The sequence below is a fragment of the Pygoscelis adeliae genome, unplaced genomic scaffold (genome assembly GCF_000699105.1).
Source record: "Pygoscelis adeliae isolate BGI_AS28 unplaced genomic scaffold, ASM69910v1 Scaffold222, whole genome shotgun sequence".
Taxonomy (NCBI): Eukaryota; Metazoa; Chordata; class Aves; order Sphenisciformes; family Spheniscidae; genus Pygoscelis; species Pygoscelis adeliae.
The window spans coordinates 4,964,832-4,978,202 of record NW_008824309.1 but is presented as its reverse complement, the minus strand read 5'-3'; the positions used below and the strand labels follow the sequence as shown (position 1 = coordinate 4,978,202).

At 37.0% G+C, this 13,371-nt stretch overlaps 1 protein-coding gene across 1 annotated transcript in view; it reads right to left on the bottom strand.

Moving 5' to 3' along the window:
* The window catches only part of ACVR2A (activin A receptor, type IIA), a 67,739-nt gene that overhangs the window by 8,016 nt on the left and 46,352 nt on the right, over positions 1 to 13,371 (bottom strand). The window contains exons 5-6 of the mRNA XM_009318948.1: positions 2,712 to 2,855; positions 1,281 to 1,424 (exon numbers count right to left, since the gene is read on the bottom strand). Coding sequence (XP_009317223.1) covers positions 1,281 to 1,424; positions 2,712 to 2,855 — 288 coding nt within the window. The remainder of the gene's footprint in view (positions 1 to 1,280; positions 1,425 to 2,711; positions 2,856 to 13,371) is intronic.

Here is a 13,371-nt window from a genome sequence, read left to right as displayed (position 1 = left end):
TCCGTTCTCTTAAGACCTTTAATTGATTGTCTAAGTCTTTCTTTTCTTACAGACCAGCAACAGTAAACTCCAGTTTCACAATATAGTTTCAGAGTGAAATACGTACTCTGAATAAATATAAAGAGATTAAGTAAAAATCTAGTCAACATAAAGCACCTCTCTTCAAACTCACTTCTACAGCCCACTCTATACACACATAATCATGGATTTGCATATTATCCAGTTTGTGAGTTGTCACCATGTGCTGTGTGAAAAGCCAACACAAAAGGGAAAAATGAACAAAGCGCTGTCAAAGCGTAGAGGCTACACTTCCAAAATAAAATAAAAAGTTCACATTTTCCATCGGAGTCATCTCAGATGCCATCCAACAGTAACAAGATTTCTAAAACTCTTAGACAAAAAAACAAACAAAAAAATGGCAATAACCTTTCAGAAAGGCAAATTAGTTTGATATTACCTACTTTATCGGAAGATCTCTCAAAAATTTTAAGTAGTTGGATAGTTTTAGTCTTCTAAATAATTAAAGCAGAGGTGTAAGTGGGACAAAAATGCCAGAATGAAGAATTTAACATTCAGTACTAGAAATATGATCTATGAACAACCCTTAATGCATTAGCATACACATTATATTACACATACACAGATTTATATTTTCTCAGATCTGCTACAGGTAACACCTTCCTAATGCCTCTTTGCCTGTGCCAGTGCTAAATTTAAGTTTAGGGCTTTTTTTGCTCTTTGTACTTACATCTGTGACAGTTACACGCATCAAAAAAAAAGTTAAATATATGTAAGTGGACAAAATAGAACAGTGAATATTTTCTTAATGACATATATTTATGTTTCTTCTTGTGGTTATCACAATACAATTGATACATATTATTTCATTCCTATAGACACAAATCAGCTAACACAAGTGAAACAAAAAGTAAAACACCGCAATCTTTGCAGGATGGAGTTTATTTAATTTAGGCAGCTTTAGATGGGGGATATTAAGAAAACCACACATTCTAAAAAGCAAACAAGTAGAATAAATTTTTGTTTGTTTTCTAAAACAACTCCTCTATTAAGTAAAGACTGATGACAACTTTCTCAGCTGGCTGAAAATAAATTTAAATAAATTCATAGCCAATGAAAAGAGACAAGCTAAGAGTAAGCGAAAACGATTTTCAATTTTATTTCTTAACTGTCTCAAGTTCACATTTGTGACAAATTTCTAAGGCTGTTGTTTCTCTGCCATAAACAAAGAAAAAAGAAACTACACTGAGAACTAAACATACCTTTTCATGAAACGCTGTAATTAACCAGAGATCGACATCAATGCTAGTGCCTCGTTTCTCTGCACCAATGAACTGCAAAATATTGTCATGCTTCATTCCAGGTAAACTGTAAATTTCGTATTCGTTCTGCCACGACTGTTTGTCCTTTAAACCAAAGAATATATCAAACCAAGTTAATACCGTAATAATAAGAGGTACTTTCCCTGATAAAAGTTTCCTCCTACAATTTACTGTGCATTTGTAAGTGTTCTGTCAAAATGACTAAAACCTTTTTTTTTTGGGGGTTTTTTTTTTGGGGGGGGGGAGAGGGGGGCAAGACAAGATTTACTACCTAAAGGAAAGAAAGCATAGTGCATGCTAGTGATGTTATGAGGCTGATTATTTAAAAATTAGAAGTGTTTAGACTAATAACAATACTTGTGCTACAAACTACTGACCTAACATATACAAAAATATGACAACCCGTCTTCACATATAGTGGAAAATTGTTAGAAAAAACTTGAATTTGTTGTAAACAAACATCAATTGCTGAAAACAACCTCAACTATCACAGATATGAACCATGGAAACACAGAAAGCTGTAGATTAGGATTGGAGTCTACATGACACAAATCATTACAGTTGCTTCCATCTTAAGAGCATGGTTCAATTTTTATATTTTATTAATCTACAAGGACCCCATAAAGAATTAGAAATAGGTTTTCCTTAATTAAAAATAATGAACAAAGTCTCAGATTTAGTTTATGTTGTGCTGATGGCTGAAACCAGCATAAATACATGCCATTTCTCCTCGAATAATAAGAACCTGCAGATGTGTTTATTCAGCAAGTCAACACTCGGCTAATCATCAGAAAACACAAGCACATTTCTACACCTCAAGTAGCAGTGGGTGTTTTTAATTAATGTAAAATCTATCCTTCATATCATTGTGTATGATCACTGTGTTCTTTAACTAGACCGGACCTTAAAGTTATGAGCACAATCTATTCTAAAACATGGCTTTCAGAGGGTACTTGCTGGGAAGTAAATATTATTTCACTTAATTGAGGCATATTTAATTGGAAAAATCACCTTATAGGTTTGCATTTCAGGACATTCCTTCCAAGTACAATTTAATTCGAAAAATATTAACAAATTCTTCTCAACTGATCAAGAGATGTGTGAGAGCTGCTTAAAACTGTTCATGCCAAATACGTATTTTTATGACTAGAAACATAATTTCACAGTTTGTTTCAATGTTTGCTACATTAAATTACTTATTTTAATTCACTAAAACTCTACGTGCACATTTTTCAGCTCAAGACATTTCTATCTAGGTTTACAGTATCTATTGAAAATTCTCTAAAATAAAAGCTTCTTATTGTGACTAGAAAAACTGGTTTAACATTACGATATTACAAGCAACACAGGACACTAAGAACTTCTGCTTACCTGAATAGGGAATATTTTGACTGCAACATACTCATTTAGTAGTTGAGCTTTCCATACACAACCAAATCTTCCCCTAGCTTTGATCTCTAGTAACTGCAATGGCTTCAAACCCATCAATGGTGAAGGTGGTGGAGGTCCAGGATCCTGAAATCAGGTTAAAACCATTAATTTTGCTATTGTATGTGCTATCTATGATGACAGCACTAGAAATACAAGCTTGTAAACGGAAAGAGGCTTGGTGTCATATACCCAACCCCCTTGCAACAAATTCCCCCAAACAAACCAGAAACAAAACAGCAGCCCTTCTCCGCAGGAAAGAAAAATGAGATTGTAAAACATGCTCGCATCAAATGTGCAAGCGACAGCATAACAACAGTTACAGTATAAATCTGTCTAACCAGGTGTAAAAGCACAGCAGAAATTAAGGAATAAAGATAATCAAGCTTTACTTGTTACTTTTTTTAAGAGACAATTACAATGAGCACCTTTGATATATTTAGGGGTTTGGTTTTTTTTTTGTTCGTTTGACATACGTGTGACCTGTTTAATCCTATAGTTCAATGGCCTGGTGAATTGACTACGCAGCCACAAAGTCCATTTCCGTGTGACTTACACTGCAGCCCCTCAGCCATCAGCGGGGAAGCAGAAGATGTCTACGTTAGCAATTTGGCTGGGGGCAGCACTGCAGAGCTGAAGTAAGTCCCCTCACTGTACACAGTTACCGTGTACTGGTTCAGTTCTCACGTCATTGAGCTGATACCAGCACAGCTCTACTTCAAAAATGCCACTGCTTACTGGGGATGTAAGGCTGCAAACCAGTATGTAGGCAGGCCATGCCACCACAAGGTCTTCCGGTACGTAACTAACATTTTTTCATTCAGAAACCATTGAACCACATGCACAGTGCAGACTTTTGGTATGGGAAACCAAACATCATCATCTCCACAGTCAGCCCTCCAAGCCACGCGAATGGCCGTGTGAGGAACCTCAGAACCAATGCCTCAACCTACTGATCCACTTCTATCGCTCCCAACTTTTGCTAATGTAGATAGCCAGGATGTTACTGCAATGGGAGTATTTGGCTGTACCCCAGAACAGAACTGGAGTTAAATTTAAGATATTATCTTGTCCTATCTTACAGCGTTTATACTTTACTGAGAGGCTAGCCCAACAATTCCTTTTCAACTATGACAGCACAAGCTGGGAAGTACAACTGCAGTTGAGATAAAGCTTCCATACAGCTCTCCATATAACCACCAGTCTTACTACAGATTTGAACAATTTCCCATTCTGGGAAAGAAAATGTGACAGCTTATTGAATATCTTGTATTTTATATTTTATACAGCTCTTACGTATTCTGTATCATGCACATCATCTGAATATGACAAGTAGATTCTCAACTTTATTGCCAAAGATGTGCTGCTTTCTGGGCTGTCCTTTTCTCTCCAATCTACCATGTTAGATTAGCTTGTACCTGTGTAAGCTTCTTCCCTGCCATGAACAAATGCATCAGACCCATTTACGCATGCCTCTGCATCAAAGAATATTACCCTATGCACAGAACCAGAGAAACATGATCTCTTCTGTCTGATCCCTGTTTTCTGCAGGAAAGGAAGTCAACTTCTGGCGTGTAGCGGTCACTAAGCAGAATTACCAATACCGTCACCATGAGAAACAGCTCCACCTTCCTTCCACACCCCCCCAAAATAGTTTAAACCACAACTTGTTCCTCAGTCCAAATTACTACAGAGAACTGCAAATGTCAATGCCAGCGGTGATAGCGTGCGGGCAGACTGCTAGACCACAGATGGGAAGAGGGTGAACGGCTGCTTTCAGTGGCAGTGCCGGTCTATGGAGACCACAAAATTGTACCACAAGTCTCAATATTGCATGTGAAAGAAACAAACATACAAATGAAAGTTAGGTATCGCTTTTAAATTATATCCACACTGCAGAATACAACAACAACAAAAAAAAACCCCTAAAGTCTACTGTTCAAAAAAACCTCCAAAACATACACTTCTCTATTTTTTCCCAGTCACAGCTGTAATGCTGTTTTAAAGAGAAAGACTGAAAACCACTGGAGTAGTTGCTTCTACAAAACAAATGAGAGTACTCAATAGTTAAGTATTTGAACACTTCAGTTAGCAATATAAAAGTCTTGTGCACGTTAAAGACATTTTCTGAAAATCTGTGGTTTTAAGTATAATTTACTATTGTGAGAATGGAGACAAGTGCTTCTGTATCCAGAGTTTTGAGTAGTTTAAGTGCAGGAATAAATAACCATTCTCTTGTTTCTTATTAAGCGACAAATACATCCTTCAAAAAGAAAAAGTTTCAGAGAGAGACAGATTTATAGCCATTAAAAGAAACTGTAACCTACTTCCACAAATTAATAACTGCAAAAGAAAATATAATGTTTGAAATTCAAATTAGAGACACACTACAATACTATCCTCAAAAAAGCAGGAAATCCTTTCACAAATATGACAGTGACAGATGCTTAAAAGTTGTTACATCAAAATTGCTGGGTTTAAACTGGACAAACACCACCACAGAAAATGAAGTTTAGGAGTTTTTTCCCTCCCGTGCTGCCTTTCATTCAATGCCAAAGCTCTTTATGAATATTTCAGGCACCAGGGAAATCACTGTCCTCAGTCTGTAATAGTTACAGTTACAAGTCAAACTAGAAACAAGATGCCCAAATTTACTCACAAAAGCCTACTTTAATTTGTAAAAAACCCTGCTGCTTTTAAGAATTCTGAGCACTGTGCAGCATGCAGGGATTTAACATCAGGCAATCAGACAACTAAGGTTTTGAACCTAGCGACTTGCCTAAATTAGGAGAACAATCTGTGGGAAGTAAACCCAAATCCCACTTTGCTTTACTGGCTGAAAGAACTCCCTTTCCTTTCCATACCCTCCACCCCAAAAAATCTGTTGGTATTTAGAAGCACACTGTGAATTTTTTCTTAATACTTAATACTTCTCAAAGATTTGATGAAAAAAATTACAGCATCTATCACATGAGAGAAGGCAATAACCCCTCAGTAAAAAGTGGCCAGCAAAAACTGGGGCTTCTTACTTTCACGTTAGACCGCGATACTTTTCATATACCTGAATTTCAGATGTCCTAGAAAATCCTGGCATTTCAAAATATTTTCCCCGCTACCTTATGTAGCAACCTCCTGTGGTTTCCTGCACATTTCCCTTTTGTGTTGAAACATTTTTATGAAGTCAAAACTTCCGGCGTTCTTATGAAGCAGCAACACACACCCCCACACACAAATCAAAACACATCTTATTTAAAATGGAAAGTATAATTGCCTTCTGTTAGCATAACTAAAAAGAATAGTTTTCCAGGTTTTTTCTGATTTTTTTTTCTAAACAACTTTGTTAAAAATTGACTTTGTTAAAAAGCACCAGGCGTTTACTCTAAAACTACAGGTACTATTTTTATACAGAAACATTCTTTGACAATATTTTCAACTTGCTCTACTTCTAAGCAAAAATGTTTAACGTGCCACAGGCATAATTATTCTTGTATGGCTTTTAAAAATCATCTCTGTGGCGCCAAGGATGATGATACAATGTGAGTAAAGATATAATGTGGATATATTAGTCTAACAGCTTGCTACAGCTGTCAGAAGATAAGGGCCCAATTTCCCATCGCCGAGCTTTCCCTGTCCCTTCCCTTGGACTGATTCTGGTACTCGTTTGACCACACAGCAAGTCACGGCAATATGCTATATTGCCAGAAAGCTTTTATTTATATATTTAAAAAATCAGGTTAGTTTTCTGATAGTTTAGCGAATTGAATCAGTTTGCAACAAGGTCCAGGTTAACACAAAAAGCACAGCAAGGCAGAGGGAAGCAGGGCTCTCTTTTGGGAGCGGCGCACCACTGGGCCATGTAGCTTCATCCCAAGTATTCCAACTTCTCCTAGACATGCTCTGTCCTAACCCTGGGGCAGTTAGCAAAGGCAGCAGGAACACCCCTGCCGCACAATGATCTACTGTCAGATAAAAAGCAGAAGCAGCTACGTCGGCAAAACGTACTTGAACTGACTGGGTCATACAATGCGTAATACTCAGACAACTAAGCTTTACTCTTCCTGCAGCTCAAAGCCATTGATCCATTAACACTGTGAGTTCGGGTTGTATGGCGATCTCAAAATCATGGCCATCTAGTTACGTTGCACACTGTAAAGTTTTCAAATCTCCAACAGGGCTTTTTGGTTCAGATTTTTATAGCTGGGAGCAGCAGTCAGCTGTCAGGTAGTGCACACCAGTCATACCAGAAAAAGAACAGAGGGAAAAATATTCATTAAAGAATGGTAACGTCCAGAAATAGGTTTCCCTAAGCGTCTTCAAGAATGCTTCTCAAGTTCAGAGAGAAGCAGCTTAACAAACATGAAACTACAAATCCATTAAAAATATGACCAACCGAACAGATTGTTTAAAGACCTGCCCCACCACAGTCCAACAGCTCTTGAGTTTATCTCCAGTCACGTCTCATGTGGCAAGTGAATCAGGTGATTCATCATGTACAACGAAGGGAAAAAAAGACCAATTATCCAAACGGGGTTGTACATAGACGCGTTTCTCTCTCCTGACTCCAAAATATGAACAAGTTCTTGAACTTCCAGCGCACATGCAAGTTTTCCTTGTTAAACGGTGCAATATTTCCCTTTGGTTACCTTTATTCTACAGCTTATGTTGTGAATATGGTTGACAACTTCTCACTGAAAGAGTCTGATTGCTATCTTGGTTGTGTCCTCCCTTTCTAATTTGGGACTGGTTCATTTTCAAACAGATTAAAGTTAAGATAACAGATTAATACAAATCTGTAAAGTTAAGATCCAAATACAGTAAAAGGAGTCAGAATTCTTAAATTTTGTAATTATTCTAAAATTAACTCTATGATTTGTATTAAACTAGATTTCTTTTAAATGGCGACCATTTTTCCCCTTTTTCACCCCACAAAATGCGCTATTTTAATCGTACATTGTAAACACATTCCCCAAAGTAATATAAACAAAGTAGTTACTTGTAGGCAGGATACTTTGGCTTCTTCCCAAACTGAAATTTTGTCATTTGAAGCAAAACAGTAATACAAGTAGAAGGGACTCTAATTAAACTCTTTACAGATGCAAGATATTCAGGAAAATATTTAAATAGCACCATTCTATTTTCTTCTAAATTACATTTACAAGGCATTTCAGCTATTAATTAGAGACCTATAGAGACAACAGAAATTGAGCATTCATATTACAACTCAAAATTTGACTTTTGTCAATATTCAATTTAAAAGCCTAGCAATAATGACCAAGTTTTTGAATTAACAGTTATCAGTTACTTGTAGTTTCACATGAAGTATCACTAGTTTAATACAAGTAAAAATGACTTCTGGCTGGCGGGGGGAGGATCAAAGTAGAGACTTAATAGTGAAAGAATATTTTTCTTCAGGTAATCTATTTCTCTGAGCTCCTGAATCACACTAAAACCCCCCACACCACCCAGAATCACAACATGAAGACCACGCACCTCAAACAGTTACAGGCAGTTCACAGGTGGGAGATGACAACAGATACCCAAAGACAGGACAGAAGTGGGCAGGACATGCCGTTTACTTCCAGGGCAACCCACTACAGCGAGACCCGCAGACCCTGCCGGCTGGACTGCTCCCACAGCCAGAGACTGAGGCGACCAGCAAATGCTGTACCAGCGGAGCCCTTACCACTGCTCACAGGATGCGGCACGAGGGTGGAAGTGACACAACCAAGCTAGTCTGTACACGAAGAACCACAAACTGACTATGCCTGGTGTATTTCAAGTTAAGTGTCCGCAGGGATTGATAATGACAGCCTGAGAAGTTACAGCAAATTTTAAGAAAGCTATGAACAGCAGACTAAATCTGTATTTTTAAACCACGCATGCTTACAAATTTCTTGTCCAAAATACTGAACAAATGTAATTCATACCAAAACAACTTCTTACATGTCCACAGAAAGTTCCATAACCATGAACAAACATCAATGCATCTTACCTCAATCATTATATGAAAGGCGTGCTTGTAGAGAGGGGAAAAAAACACAGGCAGAAGAAATTACTATTTATACCAAGAATGGGATGAAAAAACAGCTTATAAGAAGAGACAAAATCAATCGTTTGTGAATTAACAACAAAAATATTCATGGGGATAGCAATACTTTCTTGTACTAATAACAGATCATTTAAAATAAAAAAATCCATCATTGGTAGTTAGCGAAGAAAAATGGGCAAAAAAAATTATAGACCATCACCTGAATTGATCTTATTATTAAAACCAGAATTGTCCATTATAGGTGTATAACCAGTCATGTTACTACAAAACAGTAAACACATGCAGACGATTAAACATACAAACACAAGTTATGCAAACTTATTTCTTGTTATGCTCACAACTGTACAGTAGAGGGCAGCGTTGTATTTTTTTAAATTCACTGTAATTAGTAGCTAGCTGTGGAAAATGAAAACTTTTGAATGTCTAAGTTACAGCTAAACCTTATAAACAAATAGCTCATCATATATTATGTCTATATTACTAAATTTAATCAATAAATCTGGCATGCTAGAGGTGTGACTAGAACAAGTGAACTTGAAAACACTATATCCAGCATATATAAAGGGAGATTACAATTATTAAAGATTCTTTCAAAACAAATCACAAGTTTACAGACTGTGGAATGAAATCCATTATAAAAACCTAAGTCCCAGAGCACTGTTACTGAAACTTAAAACACATTTTAATGACACACGCTTGTTTGTGCTACTTTCATCTCTTTTTTTATTGAACAATCTCATTGCCACTCAAGCAGAGAAGCGCCGAGACACCTTCGTTCCTCCTCCTGTACTTCCGCCTCAGCCAGTTTCTTTGTCCTTTATAATTTGACCAGATAGATGTTGCAAGAGCATGAAATTCAAACACTTGAAGTATTCAGCTGCCACGTAACAGCAATCATCCTTTTCTTCGCCCTTTGTCTTTACATTCTTAGGATGCTACAGAGCGCAAGGCCAACAAGAGGCTTTTCTCTGCACTTGAAAACTGCCTAGCATACACTTAGCATTATCTAAATAATTAATAATAGAAGGGCTGAAGTATTTCTTGAAGGCTAGATTAGTTGGGAGGCAGGTTTATAAATACTGTAGAAGAACTTGCTGCCACTGACAGAGCACTGAAGAACACTGGAGCCCAACGTGACCACTCCTGCTCCTCTCGCCGTTGGTCAGCAGGCCACCAGAGATGAGGTTAACACCCACCCCAAGAGTCTGAAGCAGATTCTTGCAGGACCCGTAGAGCCTGCAAATGTTTTGGGGCACCTCATAAGGAAAAAAAAAAAAAAAAAAGAGGCTCCCATAAGGAAAAAAAACAACCCACCACCTTCAACAGTTTTTCAGAGTAGCTGATCATCTTCACCTTCAACTCTCTGTTCCGGTAGAATGACAGCTATTCCACGTATACTTGGAAAAACTACAGGTAAGATTCTGCAGCACAAGCTCCACAAACCATGAGCACAGTTACTGAAAGGAGTTCCTCCTCCAAGCCCCCCATATTCCTTTGCCAGAAACAGCAGCCAAGCAAAATAAAAGTATTACTCAATCTGTGAATCTGATAGGGAACGGCTACTGAACACAGTAATAGAAATATCTCTCTGTACTCATATTTCTACTAACTCAAGTAGTCAAAGAACAGACAGTAACTGTTAAAAAAAAAATCAAAAAGCATTGCTTATATGAAAGAGTTATTCAAACGTCTTTCCTGGGGCTGTAAAAAAATTATTAGTCATTTTTTCAGGCCTATTTACTATTAAAATTCTCCAGCTCCTGAGAATTATGTAAATTCCTCAGAAATAAGGAAAAAGATACACGAATCCAACCTTTTTGCTCTTACCATAATGAGAAACTGCAAGCATGAAACTCTCAGAAGAGTCCTCTCCCATGCCTCTCACTACTCTCTTAAGTTTCCCCCAAACACTAATAAATTAGACAAGCATGAAAATTTTCAGATTTATACACATCATAGACCTTCTGATTTTAAAATCATTGTATCTCCCTTCAGACTACAGATCACCACCTCAGAGTTTTCATTAGAAATGCAAGTATCACCAGTTTAAGCAGTATCAGGCTATTACACAAATGCAAATATGTGCTTTCTTATTTCAGGAATTAATACAACTCAAATAAAAATTGGGAGCAATTAACACCCACCCCCCAAATAGCTATCATCTACACAAATGTATATAAACACATTAACTTCCTATTTATACTGCCGAAAAACTACTTCTAAAGGTTTTATCAGGGATTAGGGAAATGATTGTGATATTTGTAACCAATTAGACCAAAAAAATCCAAGCAGTGTGGTCTCTTCCAAGATTTGGGCTATCCGCAACCATATTCTGAACTCCAAACATGTCACAAAATCTTTATAAACATGGTGTTCAAAATAAATGCAAATTATTGTATTACAAATTTATCGTGCCGATTCCTTCATTTGTTCCTAACTAGCATCCTAAATATGACATCTGCATATTCACCCACAGTCCCTCAATGTCTTTGGAGAATGTTAAGGTAAAATGAATTCCTTTTGTATACTTTGTGAAATGTGTAATTCTTACTCATTTAGTGATGTAAAAGATCACCGGAAAGACATCAATCTAAAACATTCAGGAGAGCATATCTGAGAATATGCAGCAAACTGAACTTTATAATGGAAAATTATTAAAAAGCTCCCGAAGATAGAGTACCTGATTGCAGACTCCGAGATCAGTATTTCAGCCTTCCTATGATTGTTCCAAAGCACTAAGACCATAATCTAAATGTGGTCTTGATAATGTAGATTATTTTGAGTATTACTGTTTACGCGTGAACAACAGTTCTTCAACGTAAATTAAATACAGTGCTATAAAAGCCGTCAGTGCCTTGTCAGTTGTTAAATGAGTATATGCCAAGTCAACATTTATGAGACTAAGACGCAAAGTACTGCCTGCATCCAGCCTTATCAGACAGACACGCATCTTCTTGCGCCAGCCTCTCAGACCCACTCTGTACAGGCCTACTCCTAAAACTAAACCAACTTTTTAATAAGCCAGGAATAAGGTATAGTATTGAAAGCATTTATAAGACAATGCTCTGCTTGAATCAATGCAAAAGCACAAAGTAACTTGAAGTTCACTGTAGAAATAGATCTGAATTTTATTTTATTTTTTAATTTTTAATTGTACTTTAACTATAAAGTTCCCTTTAAGTTGCCATTCAGGATAAGATGCTGAAGTCTGGATTTGTATTTTCTTACCTCTTGAAGATTTAAAAAAAAAAAAATACGGCTACATTTATGGTTTATTTAAATGAAGACAGCTCACTCTGAAAGTAAATTGAGAATTCAGGAAAATTCTTTTTAAAAGAACTTTTTTAAAAAGCTATCAAGATTTAGAACCAAAGTTTTGGACATCTGGTTGTAAACTGAACATTGAAAAAGCATGCATCACTATGTACTTGGTTTTCAGTTGTTTGTCATACAAATTCTTCCCTCTGTTAAAGATTAAGGAACTACTTGTAATAGCCCACAAATTCTTAAAAAAAAAAAAAAGACAGTTACAAGCTATTGACCTCCTACACATTAAGGACTCCTTATGTATAAAAACATTCCTACTACATTCTCACAGTATCCCTGTATTTGTGGGTTTGGGTTTTTTTCCCCCCCCTTTAAACAACCGTATCACAGTTGTGCCTCACAGTACCACAATCAAAGGATACCACCAGATCTTTCTCCTGTGTCACTCCAGCTACTGATTGGAATCAGTTATAGAAGAAATTCTTCTTAGTCCTGAAGATATGAAATGCAGTACTGGAGAATGTGAAATCATGCACACATCTAGCAGTCCAAATCTTGAGATCATTCAGCTATTCCTTTTTAATACCAACATTGCCATTCATTATATGTTAATCATTCATTAACTACTGATACATACCCAACCTTAACTCCTTCCTAGCTAGCCACAAGCTCTAACTCAGTCTTTATCTTTTTTTTTTTTTTTAATTCTTCCTTTTTCTGAGCTCCAGCTTTTCTTTGTTGATCAATCTCTTTTCCCATTTCATATAAGCAGCTGGCTTCTCCTCCATATATTTTTTCAAGTAGCTATTAATCTTCTTAGGTTTGGAGTAACTCCTCATAAAAACACCTCTCCCTTTCTCATTCTTAATTTTTCAAGTGTTATAATGTTTCTATTAATGTATCTATAACAAGAAAAAAAAAGGTGGCTAGAAGACAAAAACGGAAAAAACCTGAACACTTCATTTAATTTCTTAATTGTTCTTCAGCAGCCAACTGTAATTTTCCTAGTGTGGCAAAGGGATAAAGATTACCCCAGGAACTGCAGGTGCACCAGTGTGCTGGTTTTGACTGGGATAGAGTCAATTTTCTTCCCAGTAGCTAGTATCGGGCAATGTTTTGGATTTGTGCTGGAAACAGTGTTGATAACACAGGGATGTTTTCGTTACTGCTGAGCAGTGCTGACACAGAGTCAAGGCCTTTTCTGCTTCTCACCCCACCCCACCAGCGAGCAGGCTGGGGGTGCACAAGAAGTTGGGAGGGGACACAGCTGGGACAGCTGACCCCAAC